The sequence below is a fragment of the Hydra viridissima genome, unplaced genomic scaffold (genome assembly GCF_058129835.1).
Source record: "Hydra viridissima isolate aposymbiotic clone 2 unplaced genomic scaffold, HvirCarnegie_v1 scaffold_1, whole genome shotgun sequence".
In the NCBI taxonomy this organism is placed as follows: domain Eukaryota; kingdom Metazoa; phylum Cnidaria; class Hydrozoa; order Anthoathecata; family Hydridae; genus Hydra; species Hydra viridissima.
In genome coordinates, this window is record NW_028324300.1 from 31,179,989 (window position 1) to 31,198,723 (window position 18,735).

At 28.9% G+C, this 18,735-nt stretch overlaps 2 protein-coding genes and 3 pseudogenes across 4 annotated transcripts; all 5 read left to right on the forward strand.

Annotated features, from left to right (window-relative positions):
- Positions 1-2,911, forward strand: LOC149894505 (uncharacterized; annotated as a pseudogene). The gene is made up of 2 exons (XR_016455906.1): positions 1-300; positions 614-2,911. The product of XR_016455906.1 is annotated as an uncharacterized LOC149894505 (transcript).
- Positions 2,912-3,577: 666 nt separating this feature from the next.
- On the forward strand, positions 3,578-6,195 carry LOC149894506 (uncharacterized; annotated as a pseudogene).
- A 416-nt stretch (positions 6,196-6,611) lies between these two features.
- LOC149894507 (uncharacterized) lies at positions 6,612-8,667 on the forward strand (annotated as a pseudogene). The gene is made up of 2 exons (XR_016455881.1): positions 6,612-7,062; positions 7,218-8,667. The product of XR_016455881.1 is annotated as an uncharacterized LOC149894507 (transcript).
- A 695-nt stretch (positions 8,668-9,362) lies between these two features.
- Positions 9,363-10,576, forward strand: LOC149894508 (uncharacterized). Its single transcript, XM_090066537.1, has 2 exons — positions 9,363-9,550; positions 9,686-10,576. The coding sequence occupies exons 1-2, from the start codon at positions 9,531-9,533 to the stop codon at positions 10,470-10,472; spliced, it is 807 nt and encodes a 268-aa protein (XP_089922663.1). The 5' UTR covers positions 9,363-9,530; the 3' UTR covers positions 10,473-10,576.
- Positions 10,577-12,860: 2,284 nt separating this feature from the next.
- On the forward strand, positions 12,861-17,734 carry LOC145192127 (solute carrier family 25 member 3-like). The gene is made up of 5 exons (XM_090099246.1): positions 12,861-13,111; positions 13,531-13,652; positions 16,395-16,756; positions 17,034-17,317; positions 17,483-17,734. Exons 1-5 carry the CDS (start codon positions 12,979-12,981, stop codon positions 17,644-17,646), a joined length of 1,065 nt encoding a protein of 354 aa, XP_089955372.1. The 5' UTR covers positions 12,861-12,978; the 3' UTR covers positions 17,647-17,734.
- The last annotated feature ends 1,001 nt before the right edge of the window (positions 17,735-18,735 follow it).

The window sequence follows — 18,735 nt, forward strand, 5'->3', positions numbered from 1 at the left end:
TACCGCCGCACAGTGGAGTATTTCAAAGTAATAGTCGATCAAAAGTCGATTACAAAAATCTTGTAAAAGTGTACTATTAACTATATATCATGAAAGATTTATAAAGGCTACATCACTAAACAACAATTTTAGTGTTGCCCACTCCCCCTTCCAGGTATAAAAAAAGTTTAAACTCGGACTTCGCGTGAGCTCATTGTATTTGTTTTTTACGCTTCCTGTCAAACACAACTTTTAAAAGTATTATTTAAGCTTGTATGCTGTAAAACCTTTAATAAATCACGATGAACGTTGAAGAAGAAGGTATGTACATACAAAATAAATGTGTAGTTTCTTCATTTTACTTAACAAAGTGAGATTTTTTAAAATATATATTCGAGATTAAAATTGTTAGATTTTTTTTTGTAAATACCATATTCAAAATTGTTTTCGTATATGAATTAAGCCGAATTTAGCAAAGATTTTTTATGTAACTTAAACATTAGTTATTCTAGTTAGCATTTTTGAAATAAAATGTTCCACATAAATCTTCCATTTTTTAAAATTTAATTTTGATTAAATAATACGACAAAAACGTTGTCTTTTGAATAAAAACTTATTTCATTTTTTTTTTCAGAATCCCAACCAATGGTGAAAGAGATGACTAGAAAAGAACTCTACGATGTTATGAAACAATGCCCAAAGAAAAAAATTGATGACAAATTTGTGTTTTTAGAAGATCATCTCAAAATTATTACAAAATGTACTGAAAATGAACAAAGTTCACTAAAAAACGCCTTAAATACTTTCAAGTTTCATTTTAAACAAAAATGGATAGCTGCTAACTAGATAGAAGAACGTTTTTTGAAGCACAATGAACTATGGCTCAATGGTATCATAAGTTTACCCACCTGTATAATAAAAAGGCCTGGTCGACCATCAAAAGATTTCGAGTTGTTGAGTTCGCCAAGCAAGAGGCGTAGAACAAAAGCTTTGAGAGACCAATAATCTTATGCACAACCTATGCTGCCCAAATGAGTCAGCGTGATGCAGGACATTGTGATGCGTCTAGAATAATGAAAGATATTAGCTGCTCACCGGAAAAGGCAAACAAATATATAGAAAACTTCAATTCCATTCAGAGGAATGTTAGAAAAAAACACACACCATCGGAAGCATTATCAATTTTTGTGGAAGCCAATATGACAAGGAGACAATATGAAATAATTCATGCAGCTAATAAAAATATTTATCCATGTTATTCGCTTTTGAAAGAATCAAAAAAACAATTTTATCCTCCACAAGAGTCAATGACAGTTTCAGAAACATGTTGTGAAATTAAACTACACATATTCTAGACCACACAACTAGACGCTTGTGTGAATATTTAGATGAAGTTTTGGAAACCTTAAACGAAGAAGAAAGAAGCAATTTAGAAATGTTATCAAAATGGGGTTGTGATGGCTCACAGCAGCAAACATTTAAACGAAAATTCCAAAATAGTACAGATAGTGACTCTAACATCTTTCAAAGTTCATTTGTGCCTCTACGGCTTATATGTCATATTGGTAGCCAGAAGATTATTTGGCAAAACCCTGTGCCCTCTTCTACAAGATATTGTCGCCCGATTCGAATTTGTTTTATCCATGAAACTAAAGACATAACAAATGAAGAAATCTGCTATGTAGAAGATCAAATAAAAAACTAAAAAAAAACTGAAATATCGAAGTTTTTAGGCGGTATTATACATATAAAGCATACCTTGGCATTTACAATGGTTGATGCAAAAGTATGCAATGCTGCAACCAACACGACATCTACTATGAGGTGCTATATATGTGGACTAACATCAAAAGACTGTAATAATTTAACCATAAAAAACATAGATAATCCAGATGCCCTTAAATTTGGTTTATCGATATTGCATACAAGGATTAGGTTTTTCGAATCTTTACTACATTTATCATACCACATTCCCATAAAAAATGGCAAGCGAGAACACAAGATGATAAAATAATTGTAGCTGAAACAAAAAAAAAACATTCAAAACAAATTCAAAGAGAAAATAGGGGTGCTGCTGGATATTCCAACTGCAGGTTTTGGGAATACTAATGATGGCAATACATCAAGAAGATTTTTCTCAGATCCTCAAACCTCATCCTGCATTACAGGAGTTAACATTGGACTTATTAAAAATTGTGGTATCATTTTGGAAACCTTGTCAAGTGGATATAAAATAGATATCAAAAACTTTGAAAAGTTTGCAGAACTAACAGCAGAACAAGATATTGAGACATGGTGCCACAATAATTGATCAAGCTATATTGCCTATTGGTCAATTATCGGAAGAGGCGGCTGAGGCTTGAAACAAGCACTTCCGTGATTATAGACAGAATTTCTCGAGGAAATTTTCAAGAGAAATTTGTAATAGGGATATCATAAACAGACTTCTGTTAAGTTCCGATCCTTTGTTGAGCAGTGTCAGAAAGAGGCTCAAGAATAAAAGAAATGCTATTTCCAGTGAGGCATTAGAGTTCTTGCAACCAGAAACATTGAACGAACTACAGCAATATGAAGAGGAGGCATCTAGCGAAAATGAATCAGACTAATGTTTATTTTTTATCGTTTTTTAAGTATATTTTTTTATTTTATGTTGTTTTTACCTTTATAGTAGGGTTTATTTCACCTTTATAGTATGTGTATTTGTATATTTCCTTTTGTTTAAATTGTTTGTATTTGCATCATTTTTTTAAAACATTTTTACTCTTAAGGCATTTAATGTTTTAATTGAAGTTCAACAGTTTATATTGTTGTTTAGCTTTTTTTTTTATTTTTTTATTTTTAAACTTCTTTTTGTATGGTTTATATGCAAAACTGTGTTTTGAGTAAAAAAAAACCTGCACAATCATTTTAAATATTATATTATGATTTCAAACTGCTTTTAATTGTTTATCTAATTGTTAAAAGCCATAAAATAATTTTGATCAACTTTTTACCATAAATACTCCACTGTGCGACGTGCGAAATAAAAGTTAAAAATGCACGTTTTTGCCCGAATTAGAAATGGCTCCCACGGCTTCACATTTCGGATCGAAGTTAGACATCTAGTATATATAATATATCATTGTTTTTAAGTTTCGATATACACTATGGCTGATGATTGCCGAAAGGCATGAAACTCAGAGTTCCATAAAAAGGTGTTTTTATTCATTTTATTCATTTTATACAAATAAATAAATAAATAAATATTGCTCTATTATTCAATAGTATCGAGCACTCTCAAACGAACAAGAGTATTTGTATTATTATACTATAACAATACATTATATATTTTGTGTGTATATATATATATATATATATATATATATATATATATATATATATATATATATATATATATATAAATGTATGTATGTTATGTACACACATTATATACAGGCAGCTCTAATTACTTTTGTATCAAGGGGATACCAAAAAATTAATAACTCATAACTTGCGTGTGCTTTTTATTAATCTTATTAATTAAAGTTCTTGTTTTAAAAAATATAACAAGAATTTAGCCTTACTTTTTCGTCAATTTAAAGTATGATGAAGTGTTATTATTTTGTGTTAGTTACTAAAAACGTATTGTTTTGAATTTAGTAATGTCGAGGAAAATGGTTCTGCCTTACACTGATATGAACTATATCAGTTGTAAATTACTCAAATGTTAAATTATTAGTAAATTATTTTACCTCCGCATACTTTTTATTTTAATTTTACAAATGGTTTAATTTTTTCAATTTGAAGGCGTTTTTCTAAAAGGGTATTAGTTTAGGTTTCGCAACTTTGAATAGTGGAAAGCAGCCCCTATAAATTGAGTAACAGACCGACCATAACCCGTATTACGGGTTGCTAGTTGCTAGTTTTATTTATGGCATAAGTTATTATATTTCTTAATTTTTACTTATTATATTTATATAAACTATCTCTATATTTTATTGATGGCATCAAATCATTTTGATAGGCAAAGGGCAAATTTGAAATTGTCATTGTTTTTTACAACAATTCTTGGTAAAAAATACTAAATAATTATTTAATAATATTAATAAAATTAATAATAAAAATATAAATCATTTATCTATAAATAATCTGAAACTTTGGTATAAAGATACAGAAAATTAAAGTTTTATATCGTTATAACTAAGTTTGATATCATTTAAAGTTGATGCTATAAAAATATATTGTAGTTTATCTAATCTTTTTGTAATTGTAATAGTTTACTTTATACTATATAGCTATTGTGTAGTTTAATATTTCATTTAGACAAAAATCGTAGTGCACAAGTTGACAGTGATGACCTATTCCCTATCGATTTCTCTATATCTGATGTTTGTTTTCATAACAATGAAAATAATTTAAATTATTCAGATAGTGATTTATATTTAAATGAAGAAGATTGTATGCATTCAGAATCAGAAGATTTTGAACAAAATATGTATAAAGACTTCAATGATAATCAGGCTTCAGAGCCCAAAGAAGACTTCAAAGAAAATATCTTAACCATTGCAGATTATTTGCTTATGTTTTTTACTTCTTTTAATATTAGTCATCGTGCAATGTTATATCTTTTAAAATTGTTGATCAAAGTTAGAGTGCCTGATGTTCCCAGCTCTATTTATTTATTGACAAAAAAAAATCACAGTTTAAAAATACAGATATTACGAAATTAGCTGAAGGAAATTTTTTTCGTTTTTCAATTATTGAAAATTTGAAGTACTGTATTGACAAAGGTATTTCTAATGTTTCATCGACTATAGATTTCATTTTTTAAAAGCTCTGGGCTTTGTGCATGGCCAATACTCTTGTATATTCCACAGTTTAAAAGCAAATTTCCATTACCAGTATCAGTTTATTGCGGTACAGTAAAACCTGATCTGTGTACTCTGATAACAGATTTGTGTGATGAGTTGTCAATATTAAAGTCTAAAGGTATCAATAGTATAATTTTTGCTTGAGATGCACCTACAAGAGCAATGCTTCAAGGTATCAAGTACCATACTGCAAAACTTGGATGTTCATATTGTAAAGTTGAGGGTGAAACTGTTGAACATCGAACTTTATATTTAAAAAATAATTGTGATATGCGTAATGATTTTAGTTATCATGATATGAAAGAAAATAACCAAATTATTTTATCACCTTTAGCTGCCATATCAGGTATTGGTTTACATTCTTCATTTCCTCCAGAATACCAGCATCTGGTGTGCCTTGGTGTTTGTAAAAAATTATGTTTTTTCTATTTTACATCAGTTTCTCAGTATCCACGTCTTCCTTGTAAATTAAGCTTAAACCAAATGTCTCAAGTATTGTCTTTGTTCCAACAGATTTAATGATTATATGGATTGTGCTAAAGGGTGTATCAGTCATTTTGTTGCAAAATGTCCAGAATTGTTTACACCAAAGTGTATGTCGTATAATTTTCATGTTTTGCTACATTTAACATATTTTGTTAATTTATATTAACAGCCTATTGACTACTTTTCAAAATTTCATTTTGAAAATTATCAATTTTAAAACGTAAAACTAAAGCTACATCTAGCATATTTCCTCATCATTTAAGTAATATTAGAAATATCCGTAGTCATTCTATAACTGAAAGAGAAATGCCTCTTTCTTTTAATTGTAAACCGCCAGACAATTGTTGTATTACATCACAAAGAAATATTTTGATTACAAATGTATTGAGTGGCCCAACTATTTTAGTTTCTAACTATATTTTAAAGCTGCATAAAAATCTGTATACAATTGGATCTTATGAATCTTCTTCTCTTGGTATGGGTATTTATTTTAAATCTACAACACATTTGAAGAATTTAGCTCCTGTAAATAAGTGTATTTGTTATCCGTATAAGCAAAGATTTATCATTATTCCATATTGTAATTCAAACTATGTCTTAGTATGTAACATTTATATTATGGTATATTTCTTATAATGTATTTTCCTCTATTTTTTATTTATTAATAATAAATTTATTTTTTCTGTTTTTGAAAATAACTATTTTTTGTTGTTGTTGTTGCAACAAGCACATATTTGAGAATAATTGTATTAACAAATATAATCAGGGTGTTAACAAGCCTGTCATGGTGTTAACCAGGATGTTAAACACTCCTTATATCATTGAATTTCTAATTGGTTTAAAATTTCGAAAACTTCATGATCTTTTTTTTTCAATATAGTAATGGGACAAGATCAATAAAAAATTTTAATATTTTGTGAGCAATAATAAATATTCCCAATATCCTGGTGTAAAATATATTCCTGACTAACACTCTGTATACGTGTGTTTATATATATGTGAAGACCTCAGTGGAAAAACCAGCGATGTCACATTTTTGAAATTTGTGAGAAACTATTATTTTTCAAGCAAGCATATCTTATTTCATCTTTTATTTTAATTACCAAGTACAAAAAACTAGTCCACTCATTAAAAAAGAGGATAAAATTAAACATGATCAAATGGAACAATCGGTGATGTCAAGGGTTTCATTTGGAATAACCTGCGTTGTCCGAAGTTTTTATAGTTTACGAAACCACGTGATTCCTTAATACCTCAAGTATTGGTTGAAAAAAAAGCCGCGGAAAAAAATAAACAAAAAACAAAATGGCTTGTAATGATAGTCCGGTGGTTACAGAAAAATCAAGAAAAAGAAAGATTAATATTAATTCCAAAAATAGAAAAAAAATACACAATTTATCGAGCCACATTATTGGGGCAGACTGTTATTGTATTCGACTTGCATGTTTTAAAAATATTAGTAGTGAGGAAAGGAACGAACTAATTAAGAACTTTAATGAATATTCATCTAAAAATAGTCAGGACGCGTACTTATCCACACTAATAAAAATCCAAAACATTAACAAAAGAAGACCACGACAGAATGCAGATAAAACTTACTTACACAATTTTTCATATTCTTATTGTGTAAGGGTGCAAAGAGCACAATCAGCTATCGAAGTTCCAATCTGCATTAAAGCTATGATGTCTTTTTTCGGAATTACAAAAGCTAGGATCGAATCAATAAGGAAATCAGTTGCTACAACTGGTTAGTAAATAGCTAAAGAAGTTATTTATAACATTTTAAGTTTTGAACTAAACTATATATATATATATATATATATATATATATATATATATATATATATATATATATATATATATATTTGTGTATATGAATATTATGTCATTTTGTTCTTTTAGTTCGCCCTCCAATTGATGGTAAAGGCAAGCATAAAAATCGGCCACACAAAATAACCGAAAGTGACAGTGAAGCTATCCAAAAACATATATCTTATTTCAGAGGAAGGTTATCTCATTATGCTATTGGAAAAACTAAAAAGATTTACTTATCTGAAGATCTAAATGTCTCTAAAATTTTTGAACTATTCAAACATGCAAATTAGGATACAAAACATACAGAGTAGTTTTTAACAATAAATTTAATATTGGGTTTGGCTTTCCACGAAAAGAAACTTGTTTAGCTTGTGATGAGTTCATTGTAAATATAAAACACACTGACCAAGAGCTTTTAAATGCAGTTGGTCAAGATATTATCAAACTTAATAAAAAGAAAAAAGATCTTGAAACAGAGCATGATTTTCACACAAAAAAAGCTGCTGTATTTTATAACAGAAAGTCAGATGCAAAAAAACAAGCAAAAAACTCAGAGATGTTTGAAGCTATTGCTTTTGATTTTCAGAAGAATTTACCCTTGCCTAATAAATCAAGTAACGATGTGTATTACCGAAGACAGCTTAAATTGTTATCATTTAATATACACATCCTATCCAGTGATGAAGTATTTCTTTATACATACGATGAAACAACAAGAAAAAAGGGAGCTGATGATGTTTGCTCTATGCTTTATCATTTTATCATTAATCATCTTTCTGACACAGTCCTTGAATTACATTTTTTTTGCAATGGATGTGCAGGACAAAACAAAAATTACACTGTGTTTCGTTTTTTGCATTGGATGGTTCACTTTCAAAAACATTTTTAATGTATTAAAGTGTCATTTCCTATACGAGGTCATTCCTATATGGAATGCGATCGTGACATGGCAAATGTTAATATAAAGGCTAATGTTGAAATTCCTGAGGATTGGCGTCAGATTCTTAAGAATTGCAGAAAAAAACCTTCACCTTTTAATGTTGTAAATTTTTTCAATGTAAATTTTTTCAGATTTTCTGATTACTTGAAACAATATTATAAGTGCGCATGTCCGATAAAAACTCGACCAGTCAGAGAACTTGTCATTCAAGATATACACCCTGCACTGCTTCTCTTTTGTAACAACTGGAATGGCAATATTGAAAATACTGCTTTGGTAAAATGTAGACAAAATAATCAAACAGAAACTGCACTCAATCAGTTTAATATGTATTCCTTAGTTCTACCAATAAGTACTGCCAAGTATAACAACTTACAAGTTCTGAAGCGTCTATGTAAACCTGATAATCACAGTTTTTTTGATAATCTTGTTACTTCAAACACAGAAACACAAGATTCGGCATCAGAAGATTCAGATACTGATTAGAAAAATATATTTTAGTTATGGTTATGTTTCTCATTAATTTCATGTTGGTCTCATTAATTTCATGTTGGTCTCATTAATTTCATGTATAGTAATGTTTCTGATTAATTTGTGTTAAAATTTATGTTTTAATTAGTTTGACTTTGTTAGATAAAAAAAATCTATTGCTCCACAATAGATGTTAACAAAATGTAATAACTTCCCATAGACGTTTCAGTGGGATAACAAAAAAAAATTAGCTGAAGAAACAGCAAGGTCAACTGTCTTTTGAGGCCCCTTACATCATTAAGAGCCCATTTTTAAGATATTGTTTTGTTTTTAAACAAAAAAGATGGGCTAAAAATAGTAATTGCGCCACTTAAAAATTCCAAGGAAAATGTCAGTGATGTCCATTTATTGATAATGAACTTTAGTTTCCGAAAAAAACATTGAAAAAATATTTATTTTTAAGAAATAATCTGATATAAATATAGTTAATCTATACATATACATAAAACTAAAAAGCAGTGTATAAATTAAATTTTAAAGAACGTTTTGAACTTTAAAAATTGATTATCTCAAAATAAGAAAAATGTGACAACGCTGGTTTTTCCACTGAGGTCTTCATGTGTGTGTGTGTTTATATATATATATATATATATATATATATATATACATATTTATATATATATATATATATATTTATATATATATAAATGTATGTGTGTGTGAAGATGAAATACATATTATGTTTTGATGATAAGCACGTGGATATAGTAAATGAACAAGACATCATGCTCTAAGACTATGAAGACTACTCAATTGACGATTGGAATTCATTGCCAATTGATCATGTTGTTTGTATTCAAGCTGTGTGGAAAGACGAACCGTTTGATGCTTGTCTTCTGCAAGTTGTTCCAAATGAAGACAGTTGTCATCAAACTATAAACAGTTTAAGACATGCAGTTAAAGTTAAAAAGTTTGGTGCCCAGAGATTAATGAAGTACATAAAGTTCAGGTATTTATAAAGTCCAATTTTTTAAATTTCTTTTAAGAAATTTAAAAAAATTTCTTAAAAGAAATTTAAAAAATTAGATTTTATAAACACCTTTTAAGAAAATTTGATAATAAATTCTGTTGATAATTTATTTAGAGTTCGTCCTAATAAACGCATGCCTTTGCAACCGTTGGAAAACTTAACCAATGGAACTGACTCTGATGCCTTTACAGCACGGTTTCTTAAACCACTGAATATTGAAAGTAACGAGCCACTATCTCCACTTTGTTCTCCACCTTTAGTTCCAATGCATATATCTACCCAAATTTCTTCTAAACAACATGTTGATAAAAACCAATCACAAGTTTCACCTCCTAACATTTCAAATTTTTGTAAACCTTTGAAAGACAAAGTGTCAGCATCAGCTTCAGTTGGTCCAAAAAAAGCACGAGCAAATAGTACTCATGCAGTGCTCAATGAGCTTAATGTTCTTTGCAATGATGCAGGCATTGATTCTGACACAGTGCAAGCTGTTCGATATGGTCAAGCTGTCATTTTGCAAAAATTAGCTTTAATTTCACAACGGCTGGACAGCTTGACAAACTCAACTCTGAAAGCAGTACCATCATATGAAAGTGTACAAAGAAAAGTTCCTTTATTTTTTACACCTGATGATTTAGCAAATGCAGATATTGTTTTATCTGAAGAAATATTTCAGTGGCTACTTCAAGAGGGTGGCCGTGATGCAAATGATCTTTGCCAGCATTTGCTAAATCTTCTTTTATCAATTGATTTTGCAAAACAAGTTAATCGAAGTGGAAAAAATGGAAAATTAAAACTTCCAGTGAAGTTGGAGAAATTTGTAAAGGACTGTATTTTGACTAAATTTCCAAATGAAACTCGAAATGCTGTTGAGTTGCGCATCATAAGGTTTTTTGCATAATGCAAAGAATAAGAATGGTGGCAGAGCTGCTAGGCGAAATGCTAAAAGTATAAGTATTTATGATATATTGTTTTTACAATTGTTATTTAAAACCATTACTTCAAAAAAAAAAAAAGCTATATATAACAGATGGAGTCTTTAAAAATAGCCCTGGGCCCTGAAACGTCTTAATCTGCAACTGTCTCTGTATTTATGTATGTATGTATGTATGTATGTATGTATGTATGTATGTATGTATGTATGTATGTATGTATGTATGTATGTATGTATGTATGTATGTATGTATGTATGTATGTATGTATGTATGTATGTATGTATGTATGTATGTATGTATGTATGTATGTATGTATGTATGTATGTATGTATGTATGTATGTATGTATGTGTGTATGTATGTATGTATGTATGTATGTATGTATGTATGTATGTATGTATGTATGTATGTATGTATGAATCCTTGGTTAGAGTTTTTCCAATGTATTCTTTAAATTATGGATGGGATGGCATTTAAAGATATATAAAACCAATTTTATTTAGGTACTTTTGAATGTGTTGGATCAAAACACACAACCATTAATAAAGAAGAGGCTATGCAACGAAGTTTTTATAGGGGCTGTTGAATACAAGAAATGTAATAATGCTATGGATGCAAACGATTGTGACAGTGCACATCCTGATCCAAAATGTCAAAGTAACTTTTTATTTAATTAGTAATTATATAAAAAGGTTTACTCTTCCGGCTGAAAGTCTATATCGGCTGGAGGTGCATACACTTCATTAATTGCACAATTAATAACAATAATGTCACCTTTAATAAAAGTTGTTTATCAGTAACCTAACTACGCTATGATTTATACTATATTGTAATTATTGATATGTCAAAATTTAATTTTATACTATTTTTTAGATGTTACACACATTGGTCTTCGTTATTCATGTGAAGTACAAAGACCAATGCCCAGAAAACCTCGGATGTTTAGCCAATCCAATTTATTTATGATTCGATTCAAAATAATTTATTTTGAAAATATATTTTATTTTGATTTATATGTGTTTTGTATATATTTTAGTTACCTTATCCTTTTTTTTCGTAAATATCTTTTACATGGTAACGTTTAACTTAAGTTTAACTTTCAACTTACATAAAACTGATTTTAGTTGCTTACATATGTCACTATTTATAAATAAAAAATTTACATATTACCTATTATAAAAAACAACTTTAAAATAATATTACTAAAGTAATTTTAAAATTGATTTTTATAACAGAAAACAATATTCATAATATTCATATTCATACTTAAGTAATAATATTTTATATTACTAAATTTAGTAATATGAAATATTATTACTTAAGTATGATTTAAGCGGTATCGCGTCGGTTAACCTTTTTGCAAAAAAGGTTAACCGACGAATATGAATGTTTTACCGAAAGACGTTTTAAGCTGGTTGTTCCGATAGATGTCTTGTTAAGATGTGTTAAAGACGTCTTAAACTGGTTATTCCGAAAGACGTCTTGTTAAGATATCTTACAGACATGTTAAACTGGTTGTTCCGACAGACGTCTTATTCAGATGTCTTACGGATGTCTTAAACTGGTTATTCTGAAAGACGTCTTGTTCAGATGTCTTACGGACGTCTTAAACTGGTTGTCAGAAGACGTCTTAATGAGGTGTGGAAAAGCCGTCATAAACTAGTTCTTCTAGTTCTTCAACTAGTTCTTCTAGTTCTTCAACTTCAACTAGTTGCAGACGTCTAGACGAGTTAAAGATAAGTTACATACGTCTTAAAGTCGTCTCATGTTGGGTGGGAAAGTACTTTTCGCTACACATTTCTAAAAGCTCGCTGGAATCTTGCATATAGTCTTTTAATTACTATCTTTTTCTGCATTCGCTGAATTAATCTTGAAACTTATTTTTCTCATTAAGTTGGTAAACCTTATGTTCAAAGGAGTCAAACTTAGCCTTCAAATCAAGAATAATAAAGCCAAGTGTGTTTTATTGTACAAAAAAACTGTGCTGAGGCAATCTTTTTCACCACCTCATTAAAAGCTTTTTTAAATAAGAAATCAAAGTATAAAAGTTGTTATTTTTTTACAGCTTGGCGTGTGTTGATAACTTCAATGTATGCTCAGACAGGTTATAATTCCGGAAGAAATCTAATTTTATTTATGATACTTTCAAAATTATTTTCTATGGAAAAAAATGTTTTCCTAACTTCTGTAATTTCATCATCAAAAAGAAAACAGTATCCCCATAAAAGATTTTCATGATAGTCCTTCCTAGATTGGCAGCGGAAAACAACAACAACAACAAAAAAAAACAGGTTTAAGTCGTGGTCAAGCATCCACAAGAATTAAAATTGAGAGAGAATTAATTTTATGCGGATGCGTTAGAACATGTCCGCAGCTGTAATGAGGTAGGCGAGAAAAGTGTCAAGTCTTTCCGGAATAAACGGTAGCACATAACACCCATTTGCTAAAGTACAGTTAAAAATCATTCGACAAAATGTTTTCTAAATTTGCAGAAGTAGCCAAGTCTGATGTATTCAATAGCTTTTTTACTACTGCCAGTTGTTCAGCCTCTGAAATGAAATCCGTTAAAGGACCTCGAAACGCTTTAATGCCAGCTGTTTCAGAAAGTAATTAACTTACTCTTTTGTAGTTCATCAGTGTTAACATATTTTTGAGCGTTAATAATACCATGAATTAATTTTTATTGTTTTATTTGTATATTTGAGACTTATCTTTCTTATCGTTATTGGTTCATACAATTTTAAAACTGAAATATAAAAATTTATTCCACAAATTACATTTTACATGCTCAATTTAGTTCACCATTTAGGGTTCATCTTTTATTAAAATGTTTAAAGCATAGATTTTGTAGACGTGAAGCCCATTATTTAAAACAACAATTGAGTCTTAAACCTCAATGTTAAGTTATATTTTTTATTTGTTGAACAAGATTTTATAAACCTACTTGTGTTTCTTTTACTATATATATTGTTTAAGATGATTATAGAATTATATCATATTTTTGTAAAAATTCTTTTATATATAGACTATAGTTGTGAATTTGGGTCTTCAAAGTATTATGCTCTGTGTGGTTTGGGAGGTATTGTATCATGTGGTTTAACTCATACCCTTGTTGTTCCACTCGATCTTGTCAAATGTCGAATTCAGGTGAAAAAATTAATATTTACTTTTGAAATGTCATGCTTATTTTTGCTATTGTAAAATGATGGTGTTGAATTTTGTTAGAAAGTATATAATAAAAAGATTAAACATAAGATAAATGTTTGTTTTTGTCTTAATAAAATAGAAGTATACAAATATTTTTAAAAAATGTTACAAATGTCCAATCACCACTATGTATATAGATAATGTGACTGCAAGTATTGGTTTTTGGGGTAGTTTTTGTTATAATATCTCAATAAAATGTGATGATATACATAATAAGTTTTTTTATTATTATCCAAAAGACTCACTTGAAAACTAAATTTTTTTAGTCCTACTTTTTTAAAATTTAATCTTAACAGCTTTTCATTAAGTCTGTGAACATGAAAATAATCAACTGCAATTCATCTTTTCTTCAAACAGTGTAGAAATTCTTACTGTTCAATATCATGTTTAAAAGGACAAAACAAGAAAGTTGAACTTTGTTAAAGTCAATTCCATGGTTTAAACGTTTATACTGGTTTATGTAAACTCAAAGTTGAAGGAAAATTAAGTCTTAAAAAATCAATAACTAAAATATAACTAACTATTCTATAATGTGTATAGTATTATATGCAGTTATATAAAGTAATTTGTTTTATAATTTTGTAGGAAATTTAGTATACCAGTTTTGTGAAAATTTTACTGCTAGGGTTTAATTAAAATTCCGATTGAATTTTACATAAAATTGTAGAATTATCCAAACTATTTCAACATTTTGTTTTGCAGCAGGTTTTTCTCAGTTTTTTGCTAGATATCTCTGGCATACGGAGGCATACGAGTGCCAACTTAGAATATTTGACATGGAATAAACTCTAGTATTCAAATACCAAAAAGCAATTTAATATGCCAAGGATACTTGTTTTGACACAGGGTAATCATTTATGTTTGCATAGCTTGCTGCTAGCTGTCTAGTTGCTTTAAAAAAGCCTTAGATACTTTGCAACTTGGTTGTTATTGTTTTAAATGGAGCAAATTTTAATTACAATTTAAAAAATTACTAAAAAACTATGAATATATGTAACTAACATCAAAGTTTTGATGTCTATTTCATTGAGAGATTATATTGTCCAATGATTTTTATCTCCATTTCGTTGAGAAATTGTATGCCTAATGGTTTTAATGTTTATTACATTGAGAGAGTAAATTTGTAAAATTTACTCTCTCAATGTGATAAACATTAAAACCATTCAGTGAGATGGTTAATGAGTATTTGATTGCTTTCATCAAAATGTTATGGTTATGGAAGTGAGGTATCAAGGCTGGTGGGACACATGATTGCAGGCTTACTGCTGGAGTTTTCAAAAAGATTGTCCAGACAAGAAGCACTCTAGGAAACATGCTTTGCAAACCAATATTTGTTCCATGAATTTGCCAATTTATAAATATTTGAAGCATATTTTTATCATTTTATGTTATACTTCTCAATTGTAAAACAAAAGGCAATATTTAATTTGATTTTATATAATTAAATTTTTTTTAATTGAAACTTTTAACATATTCTCTGATTATAATTTATAATTCTTTTTGGAAAATCAAATAATACAGAAAGCAGTTAAAATAATTTCTCTTGAAATAGATCAAAGTTATGCAGTAAATAGTAATATGAAACAAAAGATAAGGAAAATATGACAGCTTCAAATGTTAATATAAGAACTGAGCAAGAAAAATGCTCTAGTAGCTTTTCTACTTGTGGAATTTCCATTTAAATACAAATTCTCTATGTATGGTTTCTAAAAAACATTTTAGGTTATTCTAATTAATGGGTACTGATTTAAAAAACCATGTTATACTTTTAAAATTTTGATATATACATATTTCATAGTGCTTGAATAACTATTTTGCATGCTGTTGCTGAAATTAATCTTTTTAAAGGAGTAACAACCAGGTCTGTATTTGAAAAACAAGTTCAGTAAGAAATAGTTAATTTTGCAGAGAATTCACTTGATCTAATATACCATTATTTAGAAAAAAAAAACTGTAAATTGCTTATAATTGAGCGTAAAGAAATCATCAGGTGTAGATAAATTGCATCCAAGAGTAAAGGAATGCCTACAGAGTTTATATTGTTAAATTTTCAAAATTATCAAAAGTATTTGATCAATAGTTTAAATCATATATTGTCAATTTTATGGTTACATACAAATATAACTCCATAATATAAGTGAGTTGAAAAAAATAAAATTAACAAATTATTGGTCTGTATCATTCAATCATATGTGATGTGATGGAAAACATTAATGAAACTATGAAAACTTCTAAATGATAATTCGAACAAAATGGTTTTGTAAACAATAAAAAAGTCTCTTACTAACTTACCTGAAGCATTAAGTATAATTATTCAAGTATTTGGTGATTATTCAATTGATATTACATTCCTGGACTTTGAAAGAAATTAAGAGAAGATGTTATATAAATCCATAACTTTATCAGTGTCTAGACAAGTTGTAGATATAATTTATTCTTAAATTAAGTTGTAAATAATTAGAATCATTTACCATAAGAAGCAGCAAATAGAAAAAATAAATGAATGAATCCTGATTTAGTAATTTAACAGCTTTTAATTATTTATAATGATAAACTTACAATAAGTAATTAAGTCAAATGTCAACTGCTGTTGACTATATACTTAAGTGATTATTTGCCAACTATTTATTTACAAAGTTATTTAAAAATATTTTAAAATTTTTTATTTAAATTCAATTTAAGGTTGATCGTGCTAAATACAAAAGTATTTTAAATGGCTTTCGTGTTACTGTTGCAGAAGAGGGAGTTCGTGGTCTCTCATTAGGTTGGGCTCCAACTTTAATTGGTTATTCTATGCAAGGGTTATGTAAGTTTGGATTTTATGAAGTTTTCAAAAATGTCTACAGTAGTATGATTGGTGAGGAAAACTCTTACATATACAGAACTTCCTTATATCTTGCTGCTTCTGCTAGTGCTGAGTTTTTTGCTGATATTGCTCTTGCTCCAATGGAAGCTGTGAAAGTTAGAATGCAGACCTCTCCAGGATTTGCTAAGACATTAGGACAAGGTCTTCCAAAACTTTATGCTGCTGAAGGTCTAGTGGGGTATGACATTTGTTTTTTTGTTTTAAATTTTGCTTTCTTATTTATGAATTAGAACAAAATTACAGCAAAAATGATTGTGGCAAGTACTAGTAAAAAGTGTTATAAAAAAAAATCATTGTTTTATGCTTTTAAAAAACAAATTTTTTGAAATATATTTCTTATTAATGATTGGATCTGCTTTTTAAGTAACTCATGATTGCAAGAGATTATTTTTCTTATGTTTTTCTTATAAAAGTTCAAATATTGAGGTTTTGATTGTTTTGTTTTTAAACAATAGATTTTACAAAGGTTTGCCTCCTCTTTGGATGCGACAAATACCATATACAATGATGAAATTTGCATGCTTTGAACGTACTGTTGAGGCACTTTACAAATATGTTGTACCAAAACCCCGTAGTGAATGCACCAAGTCAGAACAGTTAGTTGTTACGTTTGCAGCAGGGTACATTGCTGGTGTTTTCTGTGCTGTGGTGTCTCATCCTGCTGATACTGTTGTTTCAAAGTTAAATAATAGTGTTGGCAGTACTCCTATTCAAGCTGCAAAAGAGTTAGGAATGAAAGGTCTTTTTTTGTTAAAACATTCTTTAAGTTGTTTTAGATTTGATGTTCCTTTTTCTTTTACATATTTTAAATGTATTTCTTTTATATCTTATGATATTTTAAAAGTCTCAATTTTTATGTCATCAAAATTTTATTTTTTAATATATGACTTTTTCTTTGACACAGGTTTGTGGGCTGGTCTTGGCCCTCGTATTATAATGATAGGTACGTTAACAGCTCTGCAATGGTTTATTTATGATAGTGTTAAAGTAGCTTTCCGTATTCCACGACCACCACCTCCAGAAATGCCTCAAAGTCTGAAAGATAAATTGGCTGCTAAGCATCAATAATTATACAAATAGTAATAAATAGTAAAAGCATATTCATGGCCTCGTTCGTGTAGAATTTAGTTATTTAAATATTTCTATGTCAATAAAACCTTTTTTTTTTTTATAATTTTACCAATCAGTAATTAAGTTAAGTTAGTTACTGATTGAAAAATTTAAACTGTTTTTATTAGTGCTATTGTAGCAGGGTAAAAACATTTGATATGGCTAAACATGAGTGTACTAGTATGTAGTTGAACATAGTAAGAATATACTAGGATCAACGTTATCTCCTTATTGCAATAGACTAAGGTTTATTTCTTTTCAGAATTCCGTAGGTTTCTAAATCACTATTCAGAGTTTAAATATGCTATGATACAGCTGTGCCATTAATTTTTACGATTTACACCCAATCTTGTCATTTGGCCAAGTTTGAGGATTTGCGCCTATGCAAACATGGCATTTAAATATCAGTTGCAACAGAAACTGAAAGATACTGCTTTTTCTTGTTTAATTATTTTCTTAATTGACTGTTATTAATGTGCCGAGCTAGGGCCTGTTTATATGGAAAGCGGGCTGGCTCGGCAAACGAGCCAGCCCGTTTACCGAGATATCGACGTCATCAATATTTTAACTTAATTTTATTTTGCGTTTATATGAATAAACGAGCTAGCCCGTTTGCCGAGTTCTCACTGTTTTTTGCCGAGATCTCGGCAAACGGGCTGGTTAATTTCTTATGTAAATTTGTACGCATGCGTTTAAACTCTTACATTTTTTTAAATTCAAAAGCTTCCGCGTAAAATAATAAATTTAATAATAAAACTGACAACTTCCGTGTACTTAAAATTTTAGTTGTTTTGCCTTTAAAGTTTACCAAAGATCCAGTATCTTTTAAGTAATATAAAGTAATAGCCACTTTTTTATCTGCTGATAGAGCTCTAGAGTTAGGCGAAAAAGGGTCAGGAGATAAATAAAAGCTTAACTCTGAAACCAAATTCATGAAAAGCAACCGTGAAAGGCTAAAATTTGTTTTCCATACATCAATGGGAGCTACACCAGTTATTATATAATGCCACCATAAATCAGTTCTGCTAGTTTTAAACAAGCAACTAC

What these genes read in the sequence shown, in the direction of transcription:
- LOC149894508 (XM_090066537.1), top strand. Translation starts at nt 9,531, where the DNA reads ATGAAGTACATAAAGTTCAG. An exon ending in ATGAAGTACATAAAGTTCAG is followed by an intron (nt 9,551 to 9,685) that starts GTATTTATAAAG and finishes TAATTTATTTAG; the next exon opens with AGTTCGTCCTAATAAACGCA.
- LOC145192127 (XM_090099246.1), top strand. Translation starts at nt 12,979, where the DNA reads ATGTTTTCTAAATTTGCAGAAGTAGCCAAGTCTGATGTATTCAATAGC. An exon ending in AATGCCAGCTGTTTCAGAAA is followed by an intron (nt 13,112 to 13,530) that starts GTAATTAACTTA and finishes TTTTATATATAG; the next exon opens with ACTATAGTTGTGAATTTGGG. An exon ending in AAAAGAGTTAGGAATGAAAG is followed by an intron (nt 17,318 to 17,482) that starts GTCTTTTTTTGT and finishes TCTTTGACACAG; the next exon opens with GTTTGTGGGCTGGTCTTGGC.